Raw genomic sequence first — 12,311 nt, 5'->3', positions numbered from 1 at the left:
ACTGTTAAGAAAACACCCCAACATAATGGGATAGCTGAAAGAATGAACATGACATTGATGGAAAGGGTCAGGTGCATGTTATTTGGTTCAGGATGATCTAAGTTTTTTTGGGGTGAAGCTGTTACAACTGCCTGTTATTTAATTAACAAATGTCCCTGCAAACCAATAGGACTCAAAACTCCAGAAGAGCTTTGGACTGAAAAATCACCAAACCTAGGAAACCTAAGACTATTTGGATGTGCTGCTTATGCACATCAAAGGGAAGGCAAATTAGACCCTAGGTCCTTGAAATGCATTTTCTTAGGCTATCCAGAGGGTGTCAAAGGGTATAGACTGTGTGTTAGAGATGATCCTAGGCACAAAATTATAATCAGCAGGGATGTTATTTTCAATGAATATGATATGCCTTATTTAAACAAAGAAAAAGATACTGCTGTAGTTTCTAATGATGCAGGTCTAGGTACCAACTCAACAAAGGAGCTGCAAATTGAGGTGGAGGCATCAAGGGCCACCAGATCAATAGATGACCAACTGGATACCGGGCTAGAAATAGTACAACAATAATAGTCTATACATGAAGATCCTGACAATCCCACGACCGACCCAGATGAAGAAGTTCTAGAGCCTGCAGAAACAGAAAGACTGGCAGATTACATGCTCAGTCGGGATAGACAGAGAAGACAAGTGAAACCACCTCAAAGATTTGGCCAGAGTGAACCCACAGCATTTGCCTTGAATTCTTCAGAAGATCTAAAAATAGAAGAACCCAAAACCTATGAAGAGGCCATATCCAGTCCATAGGTAGATAAGTGGATAGCAGCAATGAAAGAGGAAATGTCATCCTTAAAGGGGAGCAATACGTGGGTGCTGGTTGATAAGTCAAAGAAGCAAAAACCAGTCTCATGCAAATGGATCTTTAAGATCAAGGAAGGAGCTACAGGAAAGGAACCAAAAAGGTTCAAGGCAAGATTGGTTGCCAAAGGATTCGCAGAAGTTGAAGGGATTGATTATACTGAAGTTTTTTCTCCAGTGGTTAAGTATAAAACCATAAGAACCATTCTATCTCTAGTTGCTCAGAAAAACTGGGAATTAGAGCAGATGGATGTAAAAACTGCATTCTGCATGGAGACCTGAATGAGACCATTTATATGCTCCAACCCCTTAGTTTTGAGGTTAATGGAAAGAAAGATAAGGTGTGCCTCCTGAGGAAGTCTTTGTATGGATTGAAACAATCCCCAAGGCAATGGTATAGAAGATTTGATGGCCATGTGACAAAGGCTGGTTTTGAAGGAGTAGTTGTGATTCATGTCTATATCACAAGAATGCAGGTTCTAGAAATTCAGTATTTCTTCTGCTCTATGTGGATGATATGCTGATTACAGGAGAAGACTTGAATGACATAAAAGAAGTCAAGAAGATGTTGAGTGTAGAGTTTGATATGAAATACCTGAGACATGCTAAGAAGATTTTAGGTATTGACATCAAAAGAGATAGAAAGGGAAGAATGTTATGCTTGTCTTAGGAAGAGTACTTGAGAAAGGTTGTAAGTAAATTTTTCATGGATCAAGCAAAGAAGGTCACTGTCCCACTTGCAGGCCATTTTAAGCTATCTGCAAAACAGTCACCATCAACTGAGAAAGAGAAGTTGGAAATGGAAAAAGTGCCATACCCAAGTGCTGTAGGCTCACTTATGTATGCAATGATTTGCACTAGGCCTGATTTTGCCTATGAAGTGAGCATACTTAGTAAGTATATGGCTAATCTAGGTCAAGAGCATTGGTCTGCCATGAAGTGGGTGCTCAGATATGTGAACATTACTTTGAGTTATGGACTAATCTACAAGCAAAGGTCATCTCACCTCAGCTTAGAAGGGTATGTAGACTCAGACTACGCTGGTGACAGAGATAAAATAAGATCTACTTCAGCCTTCATGATGCTGCTAGGAGGAAATTGCATAAATTGGAAGGCTCAGTTACAGCCAGTGGTTGCCCTCTCAAGTACTGAGGCAAAATACATGGCTGTAACTGAAGGGTTTAAGGAGGCTATGTGGCTACAGGGACTTCTAAGAGAACTAAAGATGTTGAAAGGAAATGCCATCATCTATTCAGAGTCAATCTGCAATTCACTTGAGTAAGAATTCAGTCTACCATGAAAAGTCTAAACATATTGATGTTAGACACCATTTCATCTGAGAGAAAACTGAAGAAGGGATAGTAGGACTGGAAAAAGTGGATACAGAAGAAAACCCCTCTGATATGGCGACAAAGGTGATACCAGCTAGCAAACTCTAGAAATGTCTGAAGTTGCTTAGCGTTGGAAAAACGTAGATCATAAGGGTAGAGCAATGATTCCACAATGAAGCTTAAGGTTTATTTCAGAGATTAAGGTGGAGTTTGTGAGGAATAATCTCTGAACTAAACTCATGATTAATAACAAGAAGAAGAAAAGAACAAAAATGACATTTCATTTTTGGCTGGTGAAGAGTAATACTGCAAGTTGTTTATTCTGGAAGCTGTGCAACAAAACACATCGTTTTGTTAATGTTGAGTTGAAGCAAGTAGCCGAGCAACACGTGGCTGTAGAGTCGGTGCTGTGCTATCATCTTTTAAATGGGTGTAAATATATGTAATATACAGGTTGTTCTAGTTCTAGGGTTCGAGAGTTTTGGGGATCTCAATTTTTTCCCTAATTTTAGAGAGAGAAATCTAGAGAGAGACTGTACAATTCGGTGAGAGAAAATCAGTAAAGAGAGTTTTACTCAGAGTTTGCCTTGTAAAACACTGAGATTTTCTTGGATAGTTTCTTGGGTATTTGGGATTTCTCTGTTCAAGAGTGTAATCGTGAGATCAAAAATGTACTCTTCTTCTTGATAGTGGAACAACTCTTGTGGAGGAGCTCAACTTTGATCAAGAACAACTCTTGTGGAGGAGCTCAACAGAACGTAGGTCAAACATTTTGGCCGAACCTATATAAATCATAGTGTTGTGTGTTCTTGTTTATTGTTTTGTTCTCTATTGATTTTGTATATATATATATAAAATAGAGAGAGGTGCTTAACCAACTAGCCGAACATCCATGATAGATTAAGTTCCTATAAGAGAAAGGTACAAACGTGACCTCCTTATTTAGTTACGAACATTAGTTACAACCACATGAAACACACGAGGCACAAGAATAATTATTGAAACTAGCACGTAGGCTAGGCTGCAAGTTCATGGTTGTTTCTTGGTCTGTTTAATTGACGTCAACCCAGAACTTCTTTTGGAGTTGCGCAACAACATTCTGGTCAAGTTGGAAGGCCCTGGAGAGGACCTCAGGGTTGATGGCAGGATGAGACCCGAACACTGCGTTTGCGATTGTTATCACTCCTGGGTTTTGGCTGCCAAGACCAGCAAAGGCAACTGCTGGAATATATTTCCCGGATTGAACTGGAAGTGAATCATACCAATTGGGAAAGCAAACACATCTCCCTTGTTTAGAACCTTTGTGAAGAAGCAGATTCCATCTTGGTTTGACAACGCGAAACCAACGTAACGACGACAAGGATTTCGGAGGCATGAGGGTGAGTGTGAGACAGGTTTTGGCCATATGGTGCACAGACAATGCGAACCAATGACACCCGAAGAGTGTTGAGTCCCGGAATTCTATCCACATTCACGGTTGTGACATTGGATCCAACCTGATTGTTGGTGTCTCCAGCAATATTTAGACCCGAAGTGAAGAAATCCTCAGCCTTGGCAAGCTTTGGATCCTTGCAGAATTTCCCATTCACAAACACTGCTTGAAAAAAACATTCTGTTAGCTAGTTTGTATCGAATAATTATCAAAAGATGAAAGATATGTCATTCAGACACTAAATATACGGAGTATTCATATGCTAATTAACTGCATTACATTATTTAAACTTTTTTTTCCCTGCTACTGTACATTCTTTAAACTGAAAAGGCTTGATAAAGTTGGTAGGGAAAGAAATGAGTTTATGACTACATACAGGCTCTTTTAGGGTTGCCTATTGCGACACAAAAGTCCTGCAGGGGACTGGGGTCATAGGCAGAGGCAACGGAAGTTGCGAAAGCCAAGACGTTGAGTGCAAGAAGGAAATGAACACCCTTAATTATTTTAGATAACCTGTCTCTTAATTAATCTACCAATCTGTGGAGTGGTAATTAGTGATGAGAGGGGGTGAGAAACTTGTGGATACCAAGTCTGTTTGTAGAGGGATTACTGTTGCTAAACTTGGTCCACTTTTTGCTACAGGAAGCAGATAGAAGATTGGGAAATTGTCTTCAATGGTTATCTGCTTTGTACAGAAAGAATCATTTTTCTACTGCTATATACAAGTACAGTAATTTTAATGTCCTCTTGAGCTCCTTTGCTTCCATCAATGAGCAATTGGCATAGAAGTGGTCTCTTTTGATGCCTTGCGTTGCATAGTATTCTTGTTTTCCTTCCTTTGATTATATAACAATTAAGTTCTATTGTTGGATTATCCAGAGTTTGGAAACTGTGATTACTGTTTTGCTTTTGATCAATTCAATTAAGCAAATGTTTAATTGGCCAGTGAGAATAAGCATTTAGTTACACTTTTAAATTGGAGCTTACTCAACAGGCTAATCTAATAAGTTGGATGTAATAATTTGAACGCAAGTACATCACCGTAATTTAATTGTGTCTTTAACCGCGTCTTTGATTTTAATCATGATTAGATAATTTGGAGACACTAGAAGTTGAAAAAAAAAAAAAAAATTGCATTCTAATAAGTTGGATGTAATAATTTGAACGCAAGTACATCACCGTAATTTAATTGTGTCTTTAACCGCGTCTTTGATTTTAATCATGATTAGATAATTTGGAGACACTAGAAGTTGAAAAAAAAAAAAAAAAATTGCATAGTTCATTTCAATCTGTTCGTGTCTTTATCTCTTTTATTTCATTTGTGTGTTAAAGATATTTCCTTCCTTAGAGTATCTTTAATGTAACCAGAATGAATGTACCAAAGCTAAATTTTAGTATTTCAATATGAAAATTATTCTCCAATAATTTTTTTATACTAAATTTGTCATATGCTATACTACCGCAAAGTAAAACATATGACAAATTTAACATTTGATTGCTATTACTCAATATGCTTACTTTTTCATTTAATCATTAAACCATTTGCATTTCTAAAATATTTTAAAATTAAAAGTTTACTTTACAAATTCCAAAACATAATGATTATGGCAAAAAATAAATGTAACATTTAAAAGCATCTCCAATGCAATGTTATAATTAAAGCATCTCTATGCAATTCTATAATCGATGTGCCAATTATAAATTTAACATTGAGTGTAAAAATACTCTCTAATGCAATGCTATTTGTTGTGCCAAATTTCCCACATGCTATATGATGCGATAAAATTAACACTAGCAAGTGCACCAATCGTTCAAGTAATAAAGTGATGAGTGAGATATCGTTTCCCAATGAGGATTGGTAAAATTCACAAATAAAATGATTAAACCAACTATGTTATTCGAGATTGCGAAATTGGGAGTAATGTGAATTAAAACTAAATAAAGATTAAAAATTAGAAAATGTAAAGAAACAAGATTTAAGAAAGAAATTCAATGAGAGAAAACGTTAGAGAGTTGAGTTCACCTACACCAATTCATCCATAAGCTCAAAAGAATGAATTTCAATTATTATTATCCATGACATGGTAGAATTCCCTAATGTTTAATTATCCATATTTCGGGTCTAATAAACTATCACATATATTCTTAACTTCAAATATCCTTATTTCAAGTCTATTCTAGATTAATTCAATATGAGATGCCTTAGAATTTGTGGAATCCTTTTACGGTTAAATCTCCCTCTCGGTTACAATTTAAACTGACCACATGAATTTCCTTGAATCCCTATTCGGTTACTCCTCGTCTATTCATAGCATGTTCTATATTTTGCTTGAATATTATTCATATCCAAGATTCAATTCACAATTTAATGTTTCCTATCACATAGCTTCTCTATCCGAAACATCACTATGATCAATTCCCAAATTAAATAAATGAAAAGCCCTAAGAACAATAGAACACACTCTTCACGGAAAAATAATAAATTGCAACTCATTCAAATTGAAATTCAGAAATCATAGGTTTGGATCCATCAATCTCTAACTAAAAATATTAAGCCATAATGAAATTAAATAAACCAAAGACAAATCTGGAAGACATCACCATATAAAATCTGAAAGAAGAAAAGAAGAACAAAGGATAAATCACTTGATGGCCGAATGTTTCTCCACCAAGAATCAGCCAATACTTCTCAGCAATACCTCTCCGTGAATCTCCCCCTCTGAAGCTCTGCACCCATCCTTCCTCTCCAAGCCCTCTCGTCCAATCCCCCTTTCTTTTTCTTTCTTTTCCTCTCAAAAAATCCGCCAAAATTCCAGCCAAAATCCTCTTGAAAATCCCAGCCACCACCAGAATATTCCGGATCTTCCTCTAGTTTTCATTTTCAAACTCTCCCTCGAGATAGGGTTTTCTCCACAAAAATCGCAACTCTCTATCCTCTCCAAATCAGCCCCAACTCTAGCGTGCAACCAGAGGAAGTAATACCATATGGCTGGGAGCTGAAACACACTGTCGTTTGGCTGGAATTAATCTCCTCCTCCTTGGTGGGCTTAATGGGCTGGAATTTGGGCCTTTGCTTGAATGAAGCATAATGTCATTTTGTTTTGCTGGATTATTGTCCTCCGTGTGTGGGCTTAATGGGCTGGAATTTAGGCCTTTGTTTTGTGGGCTTTTAATGGTAATCTGTGGTAGATTATCATGCTTGCATCCATCCTGTAAAATTAGATTAAGAAGACATCAATTTGTCAACAAAACACCTTAAAACTAGCTAATATTAAACTTGCAAGAGCTTAATAAATCGATATAAAACCAACTCATCACTATACTTTATGATAAATTTTCCATATGACATATGAGAAATTTTGGCATTTGATTATTGTTAGTTGAAATGTTTACTTTTTTCATGTAATCAATGCAACTTGCATTTTCTAATTATTTTAAAAATAAAAGTTTACTTTTACAACTTCCAAAGCTTAATAATTATAGGAAAAAATAGATTTAACATTTCAAATAGCATTATGCATTAGAGTAAAAATGAAAATAACATACCATATCATAGTTTTTGATGCTAAATATACAATTGGCATTAGCATTTGCATTGAAAATAATCTAAAATAACATTATGCATTGAAACAAATAAAAATAACATATTAAGGGCCAGTTTAGCATTGCTGTACTGTTGAAAGTTTTTGTTGTTGTTGTTGTGCTGTTAGTAATAAGTTGCTGTGGCAAAAAACATATAGATGTTTGGTAAATATTTTCACAAAACTGATGTGAATACAAGAAGTAAAAATTTAAGTGTTTGGTAAATTGTGTATAAAATTACTATGGAGATGTATAATAATAAAAGTAGACATACTTTAACATATATTTATAGTTAATTTTATTTCTATTTTTATGGTCAATATTCAAAATATAAAAAATATAATTTTAATTTTATTACTTAAAATATTTTTTAAAAAATAAATTACTTTTATTGATAGGAAAAAATTATCATCTACTAAATTTCTTATTTATTGTTGTTATTTTAAACATTTTGATAATTATTAGAAATATTTGACTAAAATTTATTAAAGATTTTCAATTTTTAAATAACTATTTTAAAAACACACATATATATATATATTTAATTTGGTATGAAAAAAGTGAAAGAGGTAGATTGAGAATTACGTTTTATTATTAAGATTATCTTTGTAAATTTGAACAATGCCAGCAGAAGCTGCTGTGGAAAAGTAACTCATGATTTGCTTATTAAATTATGTTGTTTGACAACAATTTTTAAAAACCACTAGACAAAAACATGAATAACTAAACACCCTAATCTATTGTAGCTTCTTTAAAAAAGCTAAAAACATCCTCTAAAAGTAATGCCAAATGAACTCTATGTTGCTTTCATATTTTTTATGCCAATATGCCACCGACATTAATATTTGCATTAGAAATAGTCTTCATTTAAAAGTGGTTGGAGCGAAGAGAAAACTTATGAAATTAAGTGAGGAGCCAACTAATTATTAATGATCAAAATGGTAGTAAGAATTACATATCAGGGTTAAAAGAAAAATTAAACCATGAGCGTTGTCAAAAGGAGACTTTTTCTCATTCACATTTCCTTTTTAGCTTGCTTGAAGAGCACTCTACATACACTGCAAGAATTTCGGTTTTTGGTAGCAAAAATATCAAACTTCTTGTAGTGAGAGGCTTTGAAGGATACCAAATCTTAAGACATTTCAAAACGAGATATTTACTCAAAGAGATCCAACTTTATACAGCATTTCACGGACATATTACTTTGAGAATCTCATTTTGCCATACCCATTTTACTACTATTCTCTGAAAAAGAAATTGTGTCAAAATGGCAAACTCTTTAATTATGTTCCTTAGGACCACACACTCTGATCTAACCTCTATGGAAAAATGAGCTGTATAATCCCTTTTAACTTTAGTATGGCCTTGGCATGCATATAGAAAAAGTTGTAGTAGTTGAAGAGAAGAAGAAATTGTACCAAACATAAAAGTCTGTTAAAGGACTGTGATTTGTGGTTCGCGTTAATTAACAAAAATTAAGAAGTTAGAAGAGGCTGTTAAAGGGCCGTGTCTCATTAGGGAGAGTGACAATATATCAGGGAAAAGTAGGTCGCATTTAGCATATCCAACTAGAGCTTCTTATATTCCCTTTTCCATACATATTAATCTATATCTATACTACATTAGCATAGGAGAATAAAGTTTGTTCTTTAGCGCCAACAATTCGTTCCTTTTCTTTCGTCTACTTTTTCTCTTTTTGTGTACTATTTTTAATAGGTTTAATGGCATCATTAAGTAGACATGTATAATATTTGAAAGAATTATATAATATGTATGTTGTAGAACTATTTGATTTTAGCATCTAGCTTGTATTTTTGCTCATGACATTTTTGTATTTTTTATAATTTATAATGGGATTTGAATGCGGGATAAGGGGGTGACAATCTAATTGTGATGTCTTAAGAATTTTTGTTGTTGATGTTTTAACCACCATTCCTTAAAAAAAAAAAAAAATTCTTTAAAACAATTACAGGCCATGAAATCACTGTCTCTCCCTTCTCATCGATTCAATTGACGACTTCGTTTCCTGGTCAGTCTTTTAGGAGACGTTTGGTTCATGGATTAGAACCATGTGATTAAAACTATTTTCGATTTACGTGTATTTTTTGTGAGAGAAAATACTGTAGTGAACTACGAACTATGAATCGAATCAGGGAACGAATATAGGTACAAAACATCCTCTTAGTCTTCTTTAATTGCATTCTTGCTTTTTTCCAATGTATTTGGTTGGAAGGGTAATATTTAAAAGAAAAAAAATTTGTCTGCATAGATAGTCATTGAACTTTCTACACTTGCATGCCCGTAAGGAACATCTAAAGTAATAATTAATTAATCCATTATATTTTATAATTTCTTTTTTTTTTTTGAAAAAAGGAAAGGTTCGTTATTGTAGAAGTTATAGGCTTGGTTAATTTTTTTTCTTTTATTTTGCTTGTAGGAATTTAGTACTGGTGCATAGGTGTCTAGGTTCTTAGAAGCGACGTCTAAAACAAACATTGTATTGGTACTTGAATGGAACATTTAGAAGAACGTGGTTTTGACTTTTTGAATTGTAGTTTGTCTTTCGCCATAGCAATGACGACTATGTGTCGAGACTTTTATCACTAAATATTTCTAAATTTGTACGACTTCTTCAACTAAAACATGTCATCTGGCGGGCTCGTCATTGTGTTTGAGATTATGAGAAAGAAGGCGTCAAATTGAAGCAAAATCATATGATTTGTTCCTCGGTAGATTTTTATTTTTTTCCTTGGAAAATGGATCAAGATCAACCCAGAAGTTTTTATTAATATAATACAATGAACTGTACAGAGTCGTTCCGAAATGCAATGCAGTCTAGAACGGTGTTATCTAGTTTTCAATATTTCCTAGGTATCCAAAACCAAAGACATAACTTGATTGGTCATTGAAAATTGAAATAAAAAAAGAGTACAAAAATATGAAACAGTTGGGAACCATCTTCGACATTGGGTATTCAGATAAGATGTTTCTTGCCATGCAAGCGGACAAAACTTGGTAAGAGACAAAGAGAGTTGCAACGTGGAAAATATACAGTAATTTGGTCATTCAAAAGTGAAATAATTCCAATGAATCCATAGAGTGGTTACTAGCCGGCCCTCCTTCAAATTAGATCAACCTTTTCAGGGCTTTTTTATATTCAAACTATAATTCTTAATTTTAACATTTAAAATTTAATTTTTTTATGAGAGAAAAATACTATAACAAAATTAATGATTTGAATTTGATTATAAGAAAAAAATAAACCCTTAATTATTTTATTTGACATCGTCTTTTCTACGTACCCGATGTTTCGTGTAATAATAAATACCACTTAGAAGAATGGATACCTATAATACGTTTGTTTGAACGGTTTCTTTCTACTTGCAATGTTAACACCTATCAACTACTCCACAATACAAAACTTGATGAATACTACTTGAATATTTGTTCCAATAAAAGACCAATTCTTCCTTTACATTTGAAAATGACGATTTGCGTAAAAAGAATTCTCCTGATCATAATTCACATAAAGACTTGTAATCAAGGCTGCGCCAAAATAAGTACCTAATGGAAGAGAAAATAATACCAATTGCCCTTCCTTGTTATCACTGAGTTCTTGATGTCTAACTAAATAAATATGCAATCTTAAAACAACTAAGTATATATATATATATATATATATATCGGAATTCCGAATAAACTTAACCAATAAGGAATTTTAGCTTCAAGAGTATATATATCTACATGAGCTAAATTTTCAGGCCATTATTAAAGGCATACCCTTCCAATTCAAACACCTTCCTAGAACTCAGATGCTAGCTAATTAAAAATGAAGGTTCTAATTTAAAGCCACAAATTATACCCTTAACAATAAGTAAATTAAAGAGGATAAGAAAAGCTAGACAAGAAGGATTTACACTGTAAGATAACTCAAACTGACCACTTCTATGTTGAAAGTTCTCTTCTAGAGGCAAAACTAGTGAAACATAAGTTATTAATCTATGAGTAGTTGAATACCAAGTCTTTTGAGGAGAAAAAACAATCCAAGTCCTTTATCCAATTCACGCAACAGGATAGACTAGTTCAGAGACTTCCATCTATAAATAGATCACAATTTCTAAGCAATATTCCCCAACCATAATCACTCAAGTAACATTAGCAGAAGTACTCATAGAGATCTATAACATATATACTAAAATATCAAACATAATGAAAGGTGTTAACATCCTTTTAACACTTTCTGTCTTGGGTTTGGCAACTTTCATTGCCTCTGCCTATGACCCAGGCCCTTTGCAGGACTTCTGTGTAGCAATAGATGATCCTAACAAGGCTTGTAAGTATACACAGTTTTCTTTTATTTCCTTACTATTTTTCCTTATTTTTTTTACCACCTTTTAGTAAATTTATGTTCTCTATCTTATAAGTGTTGAAAGTAAATAGAAACTAACAAAAATTTCATTTTGAGCAGTGTTTGTGAATGGGAAATTCTGCAAGGATCCAAAGCATGCCAAGGCGGAGGATTTCTTCGCTTCTGGGCTTAACATTGCTGGGGATACTACCCATAAAATTGGGTCCAATGTCACTAATGTTAATGTGGACAAAATTGCTGGCCTCAACACTCTTGGGGTATCATTGGTTCGCATTGACTTTGCACCATATGGCGAAAACCCGCCTCACACTCACCCTCGTGCCACCGAAATCCTCGTTGTCGTGGAGGGACAACTCAGCGTCGGGTTTGTAACGTCAAACCAAGACGGGAACCGTCTGTTCACAAAGGTTCTAAACAAGGGAGATGTGTTTGTCTTTCCAATTGGTTTGATTCACTTCCAGTTCAATCCAGGAAAGGTCCCAGCAGTTGCCTTCGCGGGTCTCGGCAGCCAAAATCCAGGGACCATAACAATTGCAAACGCAGTGTTTGGATCTAATCCTGCCATCAACCCTGAGATCCTAGCCAAGGCCTTCCAACTTGACCAGAAAATAGTTGAGCAGCTTCAGAAGAAATTCTGGGTAGCCAATTAGGGAGACCAAGAAACAACCATATAATAAAATTACTAAAATATGTTAGGTGTTATGTAATAAATAGAATGGTCATGTGTCTATGCGCCATTCTCTCA

General features: G+C 34.5%; 1 protein-coding gene and 1 pseudogene across 1 annotated transcript; one reads left to right on the top strand and one right to left on the bottom strand.

Annotated features, from left to right (window-relative positions):
* Positions 1-3,070: 3,070 nt before the first annotated feature.
* LOC21411317 lies at positions 3,071-8,428 on the bottom strand (annotated as a pseudogene).
* A 2,914-nt stretch (positions 8,429-11,342) lies between these two features.
* Positions 11,343-12,305, top strand: LOC112092679 (germin-like protein subfamily 1 member 17). The gene is made up of 2 exons (XM_024169385.1): positions 11,343-11,530; positions 11,666-12,305. Exons 1-2 carry the CDS (start codon positions 11,407-11,409, stop codon positions 12,214-12,216), a joined length of 675 nt encoding a protein of 224 aa, XP_024025153.1. The 5' UTR covers positions 11,343-11,406; the 3' UTR covers positions 12,217-12,305.
* Positions 12,306-12,311: the final 6 nt, after the last annotated feature.

This window comes from Morus notabilis, unplaced genomic scaffold (assembly GCF_000414095.1).
Source record: "Morus notabilis unplaced genomic scaffold, ASM41409v2 Scaffold205, whole genome shotgun sequence".
NCBI lineage: Eukaryota > Viridiplantae > Streptophyta > Magnoliopsida > Rosales > Moraceae > Morus > Morus notabilis.
The sequence above is the reverse complement of the archived record's forward strand: the minus strand, read 5'-3'. Positions and strand labels throughout refer to the sequence as shown.

Excerpts from the sequence above, each read along its gene's own strand:
- LOC112092679 (XM_024169385.1), top strand. The coding sequence starts at position 11,407 with ATGAAAGGTGTTAACATCCTTTTAACACTTTCTGTCTTGGGTTTGGCA. Across the intron at positions 11,531-11,665 it reads AGATGATCCTAACAAGGCTT|TGTTTGTGAATGGGAAATTC; the intron begins GTAAGTATACAC and ends CATTTTGAGCAG.